Source organism: Rhinopithecus roxellana, chromosome 11 (assembly GCF_007565055.1).
Source record: "Rhinopithecus roxellana isolate Shanxi Qingling chromosome 11, ASM756505v1, whole genome shotgun sequence".
NCBI lineage: Eukaryota > Metazoa > Chordata > Mammalia > Primates > Cercopithecidae > Rhinopithecus > Rhinopithecus roxellana.
This window is the reverse complement of record NC_044559.1, coordinates 40,126,457-40,144,663: the sequence shown is the minus strand read 5'-3', so window position 1 is coordinate 40,144,663 and position 18,207 is coordinate 40,126,457. Positions and strand designations below refer to the sequence as shown.

The following is an 18,207-nucleotide window of genomic DNA, read 5'->3' as shown; positions in this document are numbered from 1 at the left end:
CATGCCTGTATCCCAGCTACTCTGGAGGCTGAGGCCAGAGAATGGCTTGAACCTGGGAGGCGTAGGTTGTGGTCAGCTGAGATTGTGCCACTGCACTCCAGCCTGGACGATAGAGCAAGACTCCGTCTCAAAAAAAAAAAAAAAGAAAAAAATGCTATTGAACTTACACAACAACATACCACCTGTTTTCTTATATTGGTAGACCAGTTATTTTGTTATCCAGTAGAATTACGTATAGCAAATTGTCTTTCTTATGTAAAACTATTTTACGGCAATTCATGGGACCAATTAAATGAGTCCCGCTAGTATATTTTTCTTTCTCTCCTTTGTTCTCTTTTTCTTTGCTTTCTAATACGGTCTTTCTTTCCTTTCTGATAGGGTCTTGCTTCCTTGCTCAGGCTGGAGTGTAGTGGTGTGTTGTAGCTCGCTGCATGCATCCTCGAACTCCTGGGCTCAGGCGATTCTTCCACCTCAGCCTTCTGAGTAGCAGAGACTACAGGCGAGCACCACCACATCCAGCTAATGTTTAATTTTTTTTGTGGAGACAGGGTCTCGTTATGTTGCCCAGGCTGGTCTCAAAGCTTCTGGTCTCAAGTGATCTACCTGCTTTAGGCTCCCAATGTGTTGGGATTTATAGGCATGAGCCACTGTGCCTGGCCACTAGTATATTTTCTTAGAAACTCTTGAGGATGGTGTCCATTATGGCATCCACTGTCACTTATGTAATTCACATCCTTTTTTTTTGAGATGGAATTTCACTCCCGTTGCCCAAGCTGGAGTGCAGTGGCGCGATGTTGGCTTGCTGCAACCTCTGCCTCCTGGGTTCAAGCGCTTCTCCTGCCTCAGCCTCCCGAGTAGCTGGGATTACAGGCGCCCGCCATCACACCTGGCTAATTTTTTCTGTATTTTTTTTTTTGTATTTTTAGTAGAAACAGGGTTTCACTATGTTAGCCGGGCTGGTCTTGAACTCCTGACCTCAGGTGATCCACTTGCCTCGGCCTTCCAAAGTGCTGGGATTACAGACGTGAGCCACTGCGCCTGGCCCACATCTGTTTGTTTTAAGGAAAAACATGTTCTTCCAGACACATAGCTTGCCTTCAGAGAGTACTATAATAATAGTGATCATTAGGCTGTCTAGCTCTTAGTACGTTATTTGGTTTAATCTTTGCAATACCCTTATGACTCAGAAAATTAAGTATCTTGCCTAAGGTCACAGTCTTGGAAATGGCGAAGGGAAAATGCTAGCCCTTCAGCTCCAGGGCTCACAGGCTTTGGGGTCCTGCCATGCTCTGAATGCAGCCTGACTTCTTGTTTTTCAGGGATGTGAAAAATTAGCTCCTTGTTTTTGTCTGCCCATCTCCCTCACTACCATAATAGTGTTCACTTGTGATTCTTATAATTTTTTTCTCCCTTATTGCCACTTATTTCCTTAGGGTTTTTTTGTTTTGTTTTGTTTTGAGACAGTCTTACTCTGCCGCCCAGGCTGGAGTTCAGTGGTGCTATCTCGGCTCACTGCACCCTCCGTCTCCTGGGTTTCAAGTGATTCTCCTGCCTTAGCCTCCTGAGTAGCTGGGATTACAGGCTCCTGTCACCGTGTCTGGCTAATTTTTGTATTTTTAGTAGAGATGGGGTTTCACCATGTTGTCCAGGCTGGTCTGGAACTCCTAACCTAAGGTGATCCGCCCGCTTTGGCCTCCCAGTAGGTGTGAGCCACTGCGCCCAGCCATTTCCTTAGTTTTTAAACCTGCCTTAATTTTGTAAGGAAATGTGGGGTATACGAATATGCCTTTTCTGCCATTTAATCACAGTCTTTCTGAAGCTAGAAAACACTGACAGTACTGAGTGGATAGATGAAGTTCTGATTTAAGTATTCATTTAAACACAGTCCATTTCTCTTACTCTCGTGCTTTGATGGAATAATATTTATGAATATTGTGCACCGTGGTGATGTACACGTTCTGTCACTAGCACGCCTTAAGATTAAAGAGAAGTGCTTTTCCGCTTATCAAATATCATTTATAAACCTAACAGATTTAAAACTTTGTTCTCCATAGAATGTCTACTAGAGTCCTTTTAGCCACTCTTTCCATCCCTATTACTCCTGAGCGTACGGATATTGCTCGACTTCTGGATATGGATGGCATTATAGTTGAAAAACAGCGTCGCCTTGCAACACTACTAGGTCTTCAAGCCCCACCGACACGAATTGGCCTTATTAATGATATGGTTAGTATTAATTTGAGGATTTTTATAGCTTTGGGCAGAAAACTTTGTGGTCAGGTTTAATAACTCATGATTAAATACTAGGAATTCTGATTCAGTGCCGAGGGTTCTGATGTATGGACGGGGAAGCACTGGTGTCAGTCACCGTTCAGTTGAGGCAGTTCCGCTCCAGTAGGTGAGCGGGGGTTAAATTATTGGGAGTTTTGATGTAGCAGGACTTAGGTTGGCTCTGGGGAATACTGTGGGCCAGTCAGTGAGAGAAAAAGTAACGATGGGCAAGAAGGGTCATGGCTTATTTCATGGGAGCTCTAGGAAAACTAATTAAGCTGTGTGTGGGAAATATGAAGAGGCTAGGGGTATTAGTATGTTCTCGCACTGCTATAAAGAGATACCCGAGGCCGGCTGTGGTGGCTTATGCCTGTAATCCTAGCACTTTGGGAGGCTGAGGTAGGTGGATCACCCGAGGTCAGGAATTCAAGATCAGCCTGGCAAACACGATGAAACCTGGTCTCTACTAAAAATACAAAAAATTAGCTGGGCGTAGTGGCGCACACCTGTAATCCCAGCTGCGCAGGAGGCTGAGTCAGGAGAGTTGCTGGAACCTGGGAGACGGAGGTTGCAATGAGCTGAGATTGTGCCGCTGCACTCCAGCCTGGGCGACAGAGTGAGAGTCCTTCTCAAACAAGCAGACAAATAAACGAAAAAGAAATACCCGAGACTGGGTAATTTATAGAGAAAAGAGATTTAATTGGCTCACGGTTCCACAGGCTGTATAGGAAGTATAGTGGCTTCTGCATCTGGGGAGACCTCAGGAAAATTACCGCCATGGTGGAAGGGGAACGGGAAGCAGGTATGGCTTATATGGCTGGAGCAGGAGAAAGGGAGGGGGAAGGTACCACACATTTTTGAACGACCAGATCTTGAGAGAACTCTTAATCATGAGGATGGGCCTAGGGGGATGGTGCTAAATCATTAGAAACTGCCCCCATGATTTAGTCACCTCCCACCAGGCCACACGCCAACATTGGAGATTACAGTTGAACATGAGATTTGGGTGGGTACACAGATCCAAACCATATCAGTAGGGGAGAAGGTAAGGTAGACTTACCTTCAGTGTCTGAACAACTAAAATATTTTCAACTTTTTTCTCTTTTAAACTTTCATTTTATGTTATTAAATAGTATGGACTTAATTAGGGTTATTCAGTGAAATTGTATGTGAAATACTTTTTAAAATGCAGATTTCTAGGTTTTACCCAGCAGATATAATACGAAAGTTTTAGAGTGTGGAGCCTAAGATGTGGAGGTGGTGGTGGTGGTGTTTTTGAGACGGGGTCTAACTCTGTTGCTCAGGCTGGGGTGCAGTGGTGCCATTTTAGCTCACTGTAACCACCACCTCCCAGGTTCAAGTGATTCTCCTACCTCAGCCTCCCAAGTAGCTGGAATTACAGGTGCGCACCACTGCAGTGGTTTTTTAATATTTTTAGTAGAGATGGAGTTTTGCCACGTTGGCTAGGCTGGTCTGGAACTCCTGGCCTCAAGTGATCCACCCCCCTCGGCTTCCCTAAGTGCTAGGATTACGGGTGTGAGCCACCGCGCTGGCCAGATTTGTGTATCTTTTCAGTGTTTCACATTGATGGAATTTTCCATTCAGTGGAAATTTGTTGAGTGCCTATTAAGTGCCTAGAAAGTGAAACTGAAGGGAGAAGTTGTATTCTAGGGGAGCTTAGATTCTAGGGATTCTCATTGTAACAGTCTGACTTGGTTGTTAGAATCACCTCCAGTAGATTACTTTGGGATAAGAGAGAGAGGGATAAGTACTAGAGAAAAGTATTAAGGAAAAATCAACTTGGCTGTATGTTTACCAAAAATGGAGTTTAAATCATTAACAGTCCCTAATTCATGAATAGAGCAATTAAAGAAATCAAAAAGATAATGGCAACCTCTCTCAGATATTTTAAAAATGTATTCTGAGGAATCACCTATATTCACTCTGGTAAAAGCTAGATAAAAGGCCTAAATTTTCTGCAGTAGTCAATATAAGTAAGAACAAATAGGTTTTCTAGATAGTGTCATTTTTCTTTTATGACAGAGTAATGCAGATTTGCTTTGTAGTTAACTTCTGCGAAGAGTCCCTGCAGAGCAGCCTTTTTTCTACTTTGTATGCCTCCATGTTTTTCTCTGCTGCCACTGCCCAGAGTTCAACTTTCTGTTTATGGGATGGATGCAGGACTCAGTGTAATAAAGCAACAGCAGTGTCTTGAGAAAACATTTGCTAATAAAAAATCGGCTTCTAATTTTTAAAGCTGAAGAAATGTGCCACACTGGAAAGATAATCCACGTCACCTTGCTGTTAAAGGTGATCTCGGCCAGGCGTGGTGGCTCACGTCTTTAATCTTAGCGGGTGGATCACTTCAGGTCAGGAGTTCGAAACCAGCTTGGCCATTGTGGTGAAACCCCATCTCTACTAAAAATACAAAAAAAAAAAAAAAAAAAAAAAAAATTAGCTGGGCATGGCAGTGCGTGCGTGTAATCCCAGTTACTTGGGAGGCTGAGGCAGGAGAATCGCTTGAACCTGGGAGGCAGAGGTTGCAGTGAGCTGAGATCGTGCCACTGCATTCTAGGCTGGGTGACAGAGTGAGACTCCATCTCAAATAAAAAAAAAGATCTCTTAGACTTAGATGTAATATACTGCAATATGTTTTCCCAGAAGCGAAAGGCCGGAAGTAGAATTTAAGCCACTAAAGCTCTGTGAGCAAGTCAATCAGTGATCACTCATGGGTAGCATTGGACCGGCAGCGAGGGCATCTAGATTAGGGTCCTCATTGTGCCCATAGAGTGTAAACTTTTAGGAGGATACCCGTTAGTGTCATGTGAATGGATTAGCTGACTGCCAAGAGGCATTTATCAACTTCTTGAGTTGACCATATATCCAAGGTCAATACCTGAGCCTTAGGCTTCCATCACCAAATTTGTGAGACAGAGGGATTCCCTTATCACAGGAAAAGACTCAAACATTCCTAAGAGTGACTTTTAAATCAGAAAGTAAACCAATTGTGTATTTTAGTGAGAAATATAATTTCGTAGATTATGGCAACCTTTCACATTCCCTATTTGGAAGGGGAGCTACATGAATAATCTAAAATAACTTGATAGGAATGAAATTAGAACTGTTAATTTTTTTTTTCTCTCTTAAAGGTAGATTCCAAGTTAGGGAATTTTATTTGTATGCATATACCACACCTTATTGTAGTCAAGATATATGGATGCTTATAAGGGGGAAGTGTTAGAATGGCATCAGTCTTGTACCCATTTTACATTAGAGTTAACCTTAGCCCTGAGTGCTCGTGTGTGTGGGCGCCCTCCTGACTTGGGGATGCGATCTGCCAACATTTGCCTCAGTTTTGTTACCCACTCTCTGTGGGTACACGTCTGTGCTTTGCTCTGTCCCTGCAGTTATTCTGTCCTTGGGTTAACAGTTCCTAAAAAAATGACATATTCCATGGTAAAATTGAAGTCCATATAAATGGGGTGGTATGTGAAATTCTTTTTCTCACAGTTAGGTTTGTGAGATTTATTCATGTGTTCTATGTAGTTGTTCTTTTTTGTGCATTTTTGTTTATTTTATGAACACATAATAATAGGATAGCACTATCCTATTTATGAGTATGTGAATTCTCCCCAGTTTGGAGCTATTAGAAATAGTGCTGTTGTGATCATTTTTGTGTGACAATTTATATAAAAGTAAAATTCTGGTATTTTCCTTGTTATTAGTAATAAAATATTCCGTTGGCCACAGTAGTTGTCTTTGTGAATACTTAATTGGTTGTAGTTGTGTTTTTTAGAGTTTCATTTCTTTTTTACATACCTGTGGGGCTTTTCACCGTAGGTTAGTGTGCATAGCGTGGGGCAAGAGACCCAGCATAGTTGTACTTTGGATTCATTTTTGGTAAATTTAGAGGAGGTTGAGGTTTGATGATTTTTTAAATCATTTTCCAGATTTCCAATGCTATCATTTATACTAAGTTCAGAATTTTAGTTGGAAAATTTCCTTTGGTAGTTACATCTTTTGTTTTGCTTACTGTAGGTCAGATTTAATGTACTACAATATGTTGTCCCAGAAGTGAAAGACCTTTACAATTGGCTTGAAGTAGAATTTAACCCATTAAAACTCTGTGAGCGAGTCACAAAGGTAAGCCTTTGTATATAAGTTTTGGTTACCACCATCAGAGTTGGCCTTATTGCAGTTTTGGGTTGTATTGATACTTGTTAAGAGAGAAGTTTTGTCCTATGTGTTGGAATTCAGTGCACATTTCATTGTCTTTTTTCTTTATTTCAAGAGAAAAGATATTTCTGATGTGCTAAACAAACATTTGGAGGTTAATTAGCAGCATGACTAATTTAGCCATTGCTGCCAGTCACCTTCAAACAAGTATCAGTAGCTTCATGATACATTTTGTATTTCTTTGCATTGGATGATGTTTTCGTATATTAAAAAAACTGAAAGAGTTTTAGATGTTTTAGTATCTATTATGTAGAAAGTATAATTCTCTTTCAACTTAATGAATTTTATAGGTTCTAAATTGGGTTAGGGAACAACCTGAAAAGGAACCGGAATTGCAACAGTATGTGCCACAACTGCAAAACAACACCATCCTCCGCCTTCTGCAGCAGGTAAAAATAAAGTGTTTTGTGGAAGAACTGGAATTTCCTTGATAGTGTGTGCTCATCATGAAACTAAAAACTGGAAAAATCTAGAACTGCCTAGGAAGTGAGAACCTCCCTGTGTTCTGCCCCTGCCAAAAATTAGTCTATTATATTAATTTGAAAATCAGAATTATTATGTTTACGTATTTTGTAGCGCACCACTTTTTTTTTGGTCAAACACTGTCTTTGGGCATTTTTCCTTGTTAGTAATGTACGGGCTACCTTATTCCATTTAAGGTACCGTGGTGTATTTATTCAGACTCTCTTGATGAAAACCTGTATTACTAGATTTTTTTTTTCGTGTTAGAAGTCCTGTAGCATTGATCATCTTTCATACATATGTCTTTGCATACTTCTATTACTTTCTGTGGCATAAGAAGTGGAATTAGTCATACTGTTTATGGATTTAAAGCTTTAATAGCTATTCAGAACCCTGGATTAATAGATCCTCCCACCGTGAGTGAATGAGACAGCCTTTTCATATATTTTAGTCCAGGGGCTTAAATAAGTGCTCCCATTTTGTTTGCCATTTGTTTCATTTGGGAAGGAGGGCCTTTTATTATATTTTCATCTCAGTATTTATGCACGTGTCATTGACCTGCTTTCTTCTATATATGTGAGCAGTGTTATTTCTTATGTGCTATACAAATAATTGAAGGCTAATTAGCAGTATAACTATAAAAAGTAATGCTGCCAGTCTCCTTCAGACAAAAATTCTGTAAGAAGTGTTTAAATATATTCGGTAAGTAGCAGGTTTTTAGACTTTTTTTGTTTTACGACAACTAGGATTTGAAAAGATTATAGGTTTGAGGAATAGTATGGTAATGGTTCTCAAAGCATGGGGTTTAGAGTTGATAGTCTGGGATTAACATTCTGGCTTTGACAATGTACTGCTAACATAAATTCTCTGGCATAATTTCTACTTCCCATGAGTGTCATGAGATTGCACATAAAAAGTGCTGAATAAATAGAGACTAGTGTTATTAACCCTATGTTTTCTATGCAGGTGTCACAGATTTATCAGAGCATTGAGTTTTCTCGTTTGACTTCTCTGGTTCCTTTCGTTGATGCTTTCCAACTGGAACGGGCCATAGTAGACGCAGCCAGGCATTGCGACTTGCAGGTAGGTATGTGCTGTAAGGAGATAGGAGAAGGCCCTTGAGGACTAGAAAGACACGTATCTTTTGTTTCTCAGCTTTTGGTACAGTGATACCATTTTAAAGTTTACTGAGTGAACTTTTCCAGCTTTTGTATATGACGTTCTTCTGTTACTTTTTGACTTCACGCTTATGGATTTAACCATTGATAATTTAATTTTTAAAGGTTCGTATTGATCACACTTCTCGGACCCTGAGTTTTGGATCTGATTTGAATTATGCTACTCGAGAAGATGCTCCGATTGGTCCTCATTTGCAAAGCATGCCTTCAGAGCAGATAAGAAATCAGCTGACAGCCATGTCCTCAGTACTTGCAAAAGCACTTGAAGTCATTAAACCAGCTCATATACTGGTATGCATCTTCCCAGGGAAATAAATCCCAGAAGTTTTGAGGGACTCTTGCGCCATGTCTTTCACAAAGAGGTTTGAGACAGTATCTGAGAGAAGGGATTTATGATATATTTCCTGTAGAATTGTACTTGGTAGTTTTGTTATTTGATCAAATACACAAATCACTGAGCTTTCTTCCATCGAACAAAATACTCCTCTGTGTAGGTAATGTAAAAGTATGGATTATGTTACAGAAACAGCAGAGTAGACATAGGATTCCTCAAATAATGAAGTACAGTGAGTGGATTTTTCCCTCCTGCTTAAGTTATTTCTTTCTTTCTTTCTTTTTTTTTTGTTGTTTGAGATGGAGTCTCACTCTGTCACCCATGGTGGAGTGCAGTGACGCCATCTCGACTCACTGCAATCTCCACCTCCTGAGTTCAAGCAATTCTTGTACCTCAGCCTACCGTGTAGCTGGGACTACAGGCACGTACCACGTGCCCAGCTAATGTTTTATATTCTTAGTAGAGATGGGGTTTCACCATGTTGGCCATGCTTGTCTCAAAACTCCTGACTTCAAGTGATCCACCCACCTTGGCCTCCCAAAAGTGCTGGGATTACAGGTGTGAGCCACTACCCGTAACAAGTTATTTCTTGTTTGTGAGCTCTGTTAATGAACACCTAAGGTAGGTTTGGTGCAGTGAAAAGTTGTCTTAGCCAGGAGAGTTTCTTTAGCTGCATCATTGCTATTAAAAGACTGAGTAGGAGCAACACCATAGCATTTGATACCGAAAACAAACAGCTTGGATAGTGTCATCTTCCATTATCAAATGCAGATGCATAGAAAATGCATCAGGATTATTTTGTAATTTCTTTAATGCCTAATACCAGAGAATGTTAATTTTGGTCATTTAAAAAAATTCATTTGTTTTTGAAGCAAGAGAAAGAAGAACAGCATCAGTTGGCTGTTACTGCATACCTTAAAAATTCACGAAAAGAGCACCAGCGAATCCTGGCTCGCCGCCAGACAATTGAGGAAAGAAAAGAGCGCCTTGAGAGTCTGAATATTCAGCGTGAGAAGGAAGAATTGGAACAGAGGGAAGCTGAACTCCAGAAAGTACGGAAGGCTGAGGAAGAGAGGCTGCGCCAGGAAGCTAAGGAGAGAGAGAAGGAGCGTATCTTACAGGAACATGAACAAATCAAAAAGAAAACTGTTCGAGAGCGTTTGGAGCAGATCAAGAAAACAGAACTGGGTGCCAAAGCATTCAAAGATATTGACATTGAAGTATGTAGCATTTTAGTCATTAAAAAGCTAGTTTTATCCAGGTATTTTGTACTCTTAGAACCATAGTCCTGTACCATTTGTTGGCTTGTTGAGTTATTTCACACATTTTGGTACAGCTAGTTATGACTAAATCTGTGAGTAGGCATATGTTTATTGCTCTGGGAAGTTTTGTGTTTTTTTTTTTTTTTTGAGATGGAGTCTCTTGTCGCCCAGGCCGGAGTACAGTGACGTGATTTCGGGTCACTGCAACCTCAAGTGATTCTCCTGCTTCAGCCTCCCAAGTAGTTGGGATTGCAGGCACCTGCCACCACACCCAGCTAATTTTTTGTATTTTTAGTAGAGACAGCTTTTCACCATGATGGCCAAGCTGGTCTCGAACTCCTGACCTCAGGTGACCTGCCTGCCTCAGCCTCTCAAAGTGCTGGGATTACAGGCGTGAGTCACCGCACCCAGCCTGCTCTGTGCAGTTTTAACTACTATATATTAATCACAGAACAGGTTGCGTATCCCTTACCCAAAATGCTTGAGAGCAGATACCTTTCAGATTTTGGATTTTTTTGGATTTTGGAATATTTGTATGTATGTATAATGAGATATTTTGGGGATTGGAGTAAAGTCTAAACACGAAATTAATTTGTTTTATAAGACTTTTTTTTTTTTTTTTCTTCGTGGGAGATAGTCTCACTCTGTTGCCCAGGTTGGAGTACAGTGGTATGATATTGGCTCACTGCAACCTCTGCCTCCCAGGTTCAAGCAGTTCTCTAGCCTCTGCCTCCCAAGTAGTCAGGATTATAGGGGTGTGCCACCACGCCTGGCTAGGTTTTGTATTTTTTGTAGAGATGGGGTTTCACCATGTTGGCCAGGCTGGTCTTCAGCTCCTGACCTCAAATGATCTACCTGCCTCAGCCTCCCAAATTGCTGGGATTACAGGTGCGACCCACCACACAAGGCCTGTTTCATAGACTTCTTATACACATAGCCTGAAAGTAATTTTGTACACTATTTTACATAATTTTGTGCGTGAAACAAAGTTTTAATGCATTTTTACTGACCTGTCACCTGGGTCAGGTGTGGAATTTTACACTTGTGGCACCGTGTTGGTGGTCAGAAAGTTTTAAAATTTGGAGCATTTCAGATTTTGGGTTTTCTGATTAGGTTTGCTTACCCTGTTTAGTAGAGTGTGGGTAGATGTAGGTTGGAGGAGTGAGAAAAAGATGTATGGATATTTTTTTCCTTATGGTCAAGTGGAAATAAGGCTATTGTATAAGTGTTTTTACATTTCCTAAATTATTGTCCATTGTAACAATGAAAGCAATTTAGGATTTTATTCTAGAAAGCAGTGAGTTATGTTAGGCATTGCTTGTTTATCCTTATTAACAATTGTGCGTTTGTATTACCTTTTAGGACCTTGAGGAATTGGATCCAGATTTTATCATGGCTAAACAGGTTGAACAACTGGAGAAAGAAAAGAAAGAACTTCAGGAACGCCTAAAGAATCAAGAAAAGAAGGTAAATGAAAGGATTGGTAAACCTTTAACATACCGAGTTAAGAGAGATTTTTAAAAACTACATGTGTTGTCATGTCATTCAGATTGACTATTTTGAAAGAGCCAAACGTTTGGAAGAAATTCCTTTGATAAAGAGCGCTTACGAGGAACAGAGAATTAAAGACATGGATCTGTGGGAGCAACAAGAGGAAGAAAGAGTAAGTTTTTAATTTAATTGTAATATTTTTAGATTGTAATTAAATCCTCTGCCAGTGATGGAACCAAGCATTCAGAATTGCTTTATTTTGTATTCTTCCGCTAGAAATGGTGCTCTAATGGCTGCCTATGGACAGATTGGTAGAAAGATGGAACATTTCACGATAGAGATTACAAACGAAACTTAGAAACAAAGGACAACTGAAAAGCCCATTTTACAAAAAACTGCTTTATGTACACTTTAAATGGGTAAATTGTATGGCATGTTTATACAACTCATAGTTTTCAGTTTACTTGCAGAATTGTGCAGCCATCTCCACAATCTAATTTTAAAACATATCTCAAAAAGAAGTTCTAAGCCATTAGCAGTAGTCATCCCTATTCTTCCCCACCACCCCAGCCCTAGGCAACCGCTAAACTACTCCTTTAGATTTGCTGCTTCTGGACATTTTATGTAAATGGAATTGTGTACTGTGTGGTCTTTTGTGACTAAACAGGTCATTCCGTAGTTTTGTTAATTTATAGTGTGTATTATATTTACTTAATGATACAAAAGCAGGGTTTACAAATGCTTATGGCACCAAATATGTAATAAAAGTGAGTGAACAGATCTGGTTTAAAAAAGTAACCATAAGCAGGAGACAAACATCAGTGTAGAATGTAATAGGAGAATGCAACCTTTTCTTGGTTTCATCTGAATGTTGTCACCTGGAGATTAATGGACCTAGGATTGCCAGCTCTTCCCATTTTTTCAGAAGTTGGAATTTTTGTGATAATTCTCTTAACATGTAAATATTAAAAAGTAATTAGAAAAGTGCTGCAGACCAAATTGGGCTGATTTGGAGCCTTCCATTTTTTCACATAGGGCAGAATGGAAATAGCCATATATCATCTTGCATTGATTAAAATGCCTTTAAAAATTAAACCATGGTGTTTGGTATTACCATGTCATATTTATTATTTTATTTTATTTTAATTTTTTGAGACGGAGTCTAGCTCTGTTGCCCAGGCTGGAGTGCAGTGGCCGGATCTCAGCTCACTGCAAGCTCCGCCTCCCGGGTTCACGCCATTCTCCTGCCTCAGCCTCCCAAGTAGCTGGGACTACAGGCGCCTGCCACCACGCCCGGCTAATTTTTTGTATTTTTAGTAGAGATGGGGTTTCACCGTGTTAGCCAGGGTGGTCTCAATCTCCTGACCTCGTGATCCGCCCGTCTCGGCCTCCGAAAGTGCTGGGATTACAGGCGTGAGCCACCGCGTCCGGCCAATTTTATTTTATTATATATAGGCAAATCTTGTTTTATTGTGCTTCACTTTATTGTGCTTTTGTGGTGTTACCCAGACAGGTCTCAAAGTCCTGGGCTCAAGCGAATCTCCTGGCTGGGCCTCCCAAAGTGCTGTGATTATGGGTGTGAGCCACCATGCCTCCTCCAGCCCCCCCATATTATTATTTTTATTCTTATTTTTTCTTTTACAAATTAAAAGTTTGTAGTAACCTTGTATTGAGCAAGTCTGTTGACACCATTTTTCCAACAGCATGTGTTCATTTCATGTCTCTGTCACATTTTGGTAATTCTCAAAGTATTTCATACTTTTTCATTACTATATTTGTTATAGTGATCAGTGATCTTTGATGTTACTGTTGTAATTATTTTGGGGTGCCACGCACCACTCTCATATAAGGCGGTGAACTTAATCTGTAAGTGTTGTGTCTCTTCTGACTGTTCTACTGACTGGCCATTTCCTGACTATCTCTCCCTGTCCTTGAGCCTTCCTATTATTCCCCGAGACATTTATATATATATATATATATTTGAGACAGTTTCATTCTGTCGCCCAGGCTGGAGTGCAGTGGTGCAGTCTTGGCGCACTGCAGCCTCTGCCCCACCAGGATCAAGTGATTCTCCAGCCTCAACATTCCAAGTGTGTTTTCAGTGGAGACGGGGTCACCATGTTGGCTGGGCTGGTCTTGAACTCCTGACTTCAAGTGTTCCGCCTGCCTCAGCCTCCCAAAGTGCTGGGATTATAGGCGTGAGCCACTATATGCCTGGCTCCTGAGACATAATACTGAAATTAGGCTAATTAACAATCCCACAATGGCTTTTAAGTGTTCGAGTGAAGAGTCGCCTGTCTCTCACTTTAAATCAAATGCTAGAAATGATTAAGCTCAGTGAGGAAGGCCTGTTGAAAGCTAGGCCTCTTGAACTAATCAAGTTGTGAATGCAAAGGAAAAGTTCTTGAAATTAAAAATGCTACTCCAGTGAACACATAAACAGTGAGAAAGTGAAACAGCCTTATTGCTGACATGGAAAAAGTTTCATTGGTCTGGATCACACCAGACACAACATTCCCTTCAGCCAAGCCTGATCCAGAGCAAGGCTCTAACGCTCAACAGTTAATACTACAAAGGCTGACAGAGGTTAGAAAGCTGCAAAAGGCTGGGCCTGGTGGCTCATGTCTGTAATCTCAGGACTTTGGGAGGTCGAGGTGGGCGGATCACTTGAGGTTAGGAGTTTGAGACCAGCCTGGCCAACATGGCAAGATGCCATCTCGACTAAAAATACAAACATTAGCCGTGCGTGGTGGCAGACGTGTAATCCCAGACACTCAGGAGGCTGAGGCAGGAGAATTGCATGAACCTGGGAGGCAGAGGTTTCAGTGAGCTGAGATTGTGCCACTGCACTCCAGCCTGGGCAACCGAGGGAGACTCTATCAATAAATGTATAAATATATATCTATATATGTAAATAAATAAGGGAAGCTGCAGAAGGAAAGTATGAAGCTAGCAAAAGTTGGTTCATAAGGTTTAAGGAAAACCGTTTTTATAACATGAAAGTACAATGTGGAGCAGCAAGTGCTGATGGAGGAGCTACAGCAAGTTATTCAGAAGATTTCGCTGAGATAGTTGATGAAGGTGGCTACACTAAACGAGATTTTCTTGCTGTTTTGAGAGACGGGGTCTCGCTGTATCACCCAGGCTGGAGTGCAGTAGCGCGATCTCAGCTCCCTACGTCTACCCCCTGGACTCAAGTGCCCACTTCAGCCTCCTGAGCAGCTGGGACTACTGGCATGAACCACCATGCCAGCTTTTTTTTTTGTATTTTTAGTGGAGACGGGGTTTCGCCAGGCTTCCCAGGCTGGTCTCAAACTCTGGAAGTCAAGCAGTTCGCCTGCCTCAGCCTCCCAAAGTGTTGGGATTACAGGGGTCACCCATGGTGCCCAGCCAATAGATTTTCAGTGTAGATGAAACAACCTTCTGTTGGAAGAAGATGGCCAACTAGGTCTTTCATATGTAGAGAGAAGTCAGTGCCAGGCTTCAGAGCACTGAAGGGTATGCTCACTGTTTAGGGGTTAATGCAGCTGCTAACTGGAAGTTGAAGCCAATTCTCATCATTCCAAAAATCCTAGGGTCCTTAAGAATTATGCTGCATCTACCTTTTCTGTGGTCTGTGCATGAAAGAACAAAGCCTGAATGACAGCATATCTGTTAATAGCATGGTTTGCTGAATATTTTAAGCCCCCTGTTGAGACCTACTGCTCAAAAAAAGAAAGAGTTTTCAGAATATTGCTGCTCATTGACAATGCATCTGATCATATGACAGCTCTGATGGGGATGTATAAAAGAGATTAATGTTTGTATTCATGCCTGTTAACACAGTATGCATTCTGCAGCCCATAGATCTAGGGATAACTTTTGTCTTTCAGGTCTTATTATTTAAGAAATACATTTCATAAGGCTGTAGCTGCCATAGTGTTTCCTTTGATGGATCTGGGCAAAGTACATTGCAAACCTGCTGAAAGGAATTCTTCATTCCAGATGCCATTAGGACCATTTGTGATTTGTGGGAGGAGGTCAAAATATCAACATTAGCAAGAGTTTGGAAGAAGTTGATTCCAAGCCTCATGGATGACTTGGAGGGGTACATGAGTAGAGTGGAGAAAATAATTGCAGATGTGGTGAAAACAGCAAGAGAAGTAGAGTTAGATGTATACGCCGGGTGGGGTGGCTCACACCTCTAATCCCAGCTCTTTGGGAGACTGAGGTGGGCAGATTGCATGAGTCCAGGAGTTGGAGACCAGCCTGGGCGACATGGTGAAAACTTGTCTCTACAAAAAAATAGGAAAATTAGCCAGGCGTGGTGGAGTGTGCCTGCAGTTCTAGCTACTTGGGAGGCTGAGGTGGGAGGATGTGGAGGTTGCAGTGAACTGAGCTGGTGCCATTGGACTCCAGTGCTTGGGTGACAGAGACAGACCCTGTCTCAAAAAAAAAAAAAAAAAAACCCCCCAAAAAAAAACCCCACAAAAAAAGACTATAACCTGAAGATGTGACTGAATTGCTGCAATCTCCTGATAAAGCTTGACTGGGTGAGGAGTTGCTTCTTATGGATGAGCAAAGTAAGTGGTTTCTTGAAATCTCCTGGTGAAAATGCTACGAACATTGTTGACCTGGCAACAAAGGATTTAGAATATTCCGTAAATGTAGTTGATAAAGCAGCAGCAGGGTGTGAGAGGATTGGATCAAACTGAAATTCTTCTCTTTTTTTTTTTTTGAGACGGAGTCTCGCTCTGTCGCCCAGGCTGGAGTGCAGTGGCTGGATCTCAGCTCACTGCAAGCTCTGCCTCCCGGGTTCATGCCATTCTCCTGCCTCAGCCTCCCGAGTAGTTGGGACTACAGGCGCCCGCCACCTCGCCCGGCTAGTTTTTTGTATGTTTTAGTAGAGACGGGGTTTCACCATGTTAGCCAGGATGGTCTCGATCTCCTGACCTCTTGATCCACCCATCTCGGCCTCCCAAAGTGCTGGGATTACAGGCTTGAGCCACCGCGCCCGGCCCCGAAATTCTTCTCTTAAGTTAAAAACGGTCAACCAGTGCCACATGCTGGATAAATCTTTTGTAAGAGGTTGCAATCGGTGTGGCAAACTTCATTGTTACCTATTTTAAGAAATTACCATAGTCATCCCATCCTTTAGTACCTGCCACTCTGATCAGTCAACAGTCGTCAACATTGGGGCAAGACTCTCCACTAGCAGAAAGATGATGACTCATTGAAGGCTCAGGTGATCACTAGCATTTTTTAGGAATAAAATATTTTTTGTTTTCTTTGAGAACAGGAGTCTCATCATGTTGTCCAGGCTGATCTTGCACTGTTGGGCTCAAGTGATTCTCTTGCCTCAGCGTACTACTGCATCCCACTTACAGTATTTTAAAATTAAAGTTTGTACATTGGTGTTTTAGACATGCTGTTGTATACTTTGATAGATTGTAAACTTTTATATGCATCGGATAACCAAAAAATCTATGTTACTTGCTTTATTGCAATATTTTCTTTATTGTGGTGGTCTAGAACCAAACCTGCAGTGCCTCCAAGGTGTGTCCGTATCGTATATCATAGTTTTTCCTTTGTAAAGTTCCTGGTGTCGTGGGGCTAAAAACTGTCTCTCCTAAATGCCTCAGGATTACTTTGTCTACCTCTTGCCCCTTGTTGTCTTCTGGGGACCTGTTGACATGGATGGTAGTTAATGCTTTTGTTTTTATGGCATGATAGAAGGGGCAATGAAGCAGCTTCTAATTTTTCAAGAGTATAAAAAAAAGTGATGCTTTGAAATTTCACTGTATTTTGTACTTGCAGATTACTACAATGCAGCTAGAACGTGAAAAGGCTCTTGAACATAAGAATCGAATGTCACGAATGCTTGAAGACAGAGATTTATTTGTAATGCGACTCAAAGCTGCACGGCAGTCTGTTTATGAGGTGAGTATGCTGATTTTTGGGAAATGTTGATTCGTGAGCTTTCTAGTATTGGCTTAAGTGTTCTCCCTTAACAAATTGGTATATTCTGTCTTGAGTTACTATGTATAACGGTCATTCAAATAATAGTAGAACTTTTTGATTAATATTTTGTAAGCAAAACAATCACCTAAAGAAATTGTTCTAAAGGTGAAAGTTGAATGCATAGTTTAATACAAGTTTTGTTTACTGTTTTTGTTAGAAATGAAAAAACTAGATCAAAATGTCCCGGGCTTAAGTTCTAATTTGATCATTGAATTTATTTTGTATAAAGAAACCCACTGGATGTAGATAATATCAACAGTTTAAATTTTTTAAAATTCGGCCTGCTGACTAGTTAATGGTCATTTTAGAGTTTTTGTTCTGAGAGGTTGCTTTCAATGATTCTAATACACTTGAGAGTCTTTTGTAAACCTAATAGCTTTCTGCTAGTTTGTTGCTCTTGACAAATGTGTCCTTTTTGGGTTGGGGGTTACCTCGATTGCAGGAAAAACTTAAACAGTTTGAAGAGCGATTAGCAGAAGAAAGGCATAATCGATTGGAAGAACGGAAAAGGCAACGTAAAGAAGAACGCAGAATAACATACTATAGAGAAAAAGAAGAGGAGGAGCAAAGAAGGGCAGAAGAACAAATGCTAAAAGGTACGCAGGTGGAAAAGGATTGGAGGGGTGCTAATGCAAGGTTGGTGTTAGATCTAGTTTTTAGTCATCTTATGTAGAAAATACAGGAATCAAGGTAATTGGCCTTTTAGCATGGTAATTAACTGGATCTCAGAACCCAGTTTGCTGTATGTGAAGTTGTTACATCATCTACCAACATTTCCCCACACATTTGATGTTCTTTTAAAAATTAATACTTTTTGTTTTTTATCACCGTATTCTGTGTATTAACATTTATTGAGGAATACATTCCAGATGATGGCTGTTAAATGATGCTGTATCTGGAATCCCAGATTGCTCAGGAATTCTAGTATCTTACTACAAAACTATAGTTGAGGGGTGTAGTACTTGTTTTATTG

The 18,207-nt window shown here is 40.9% G+C and overlaps 1 protein-coding gene and 2 non-coding genes across 3 annotated transcripts in view; all 3 read left to right on the top strand.

The window, feature by feature from the left end:
• EIF3A (eukaryotic translation initiation factor 3 subunit A) overlaps window positions 1-18,207 on the top strand; it is a 49,694-nt gene that overhangs the window by 12,955 nt on the left and 18,532 nt on the right. The window contains exons 7-16 of the mRNA XM_010375970.2: window positions 2,055-2,226; window positions 6,310-6,414; window positions 6,798-6,896; window positions 7,936-8,052; window positions 8,253-8,438; window positions 9,354-9,701; window positions 11,106-11,210; window positions 11,293-11,406; window positions 17,031-17,153; window positions 17,677-17,830. Of these exons, the coding sequence (XP_010374272.2) occupies window positions 2,055-2,226; window positions 6,310-6,414; window positions 6,798-6,896; window positions 7,936-8,052; window positions 8,253-8,438; window positions 9,354-9,701; window positions 11,106-11,210; window positions 11,293-11,406; window positions 17,031-17,153; window positions 17,677-17,830 (1,523 nt within the window). The remainder of the gene's footprint in view (window positions 1-2,054; window positions 2,227-6,309; window positions 6,415-6,797; window positions 6,897-7,935; window positions 8,053-8,252; window positions 8,439-9,353; window positions 9,702-11,105; window positions 11,211-11,292; window positions 11,407-17,030; window positions 17,154-17,676; window positions 17,831-18,207) is intronic.
• LOC115900587 lies at window positions 6,528-6,656 on the top strand. Its single transcript, XR_004060259.1, has one exon. It is a non-coding gene; the product is annotated as a small nucleolar RNA SNORA19 (small nucleolar RNA).
• Window positions 7,511-7,642, top strand: LOC115900586. The gene has a single exon (XR_004060258.1). It is a non-coding gene; the product is annotated as a small nucleolar RNA SNORA19 (small nucleolar RNA).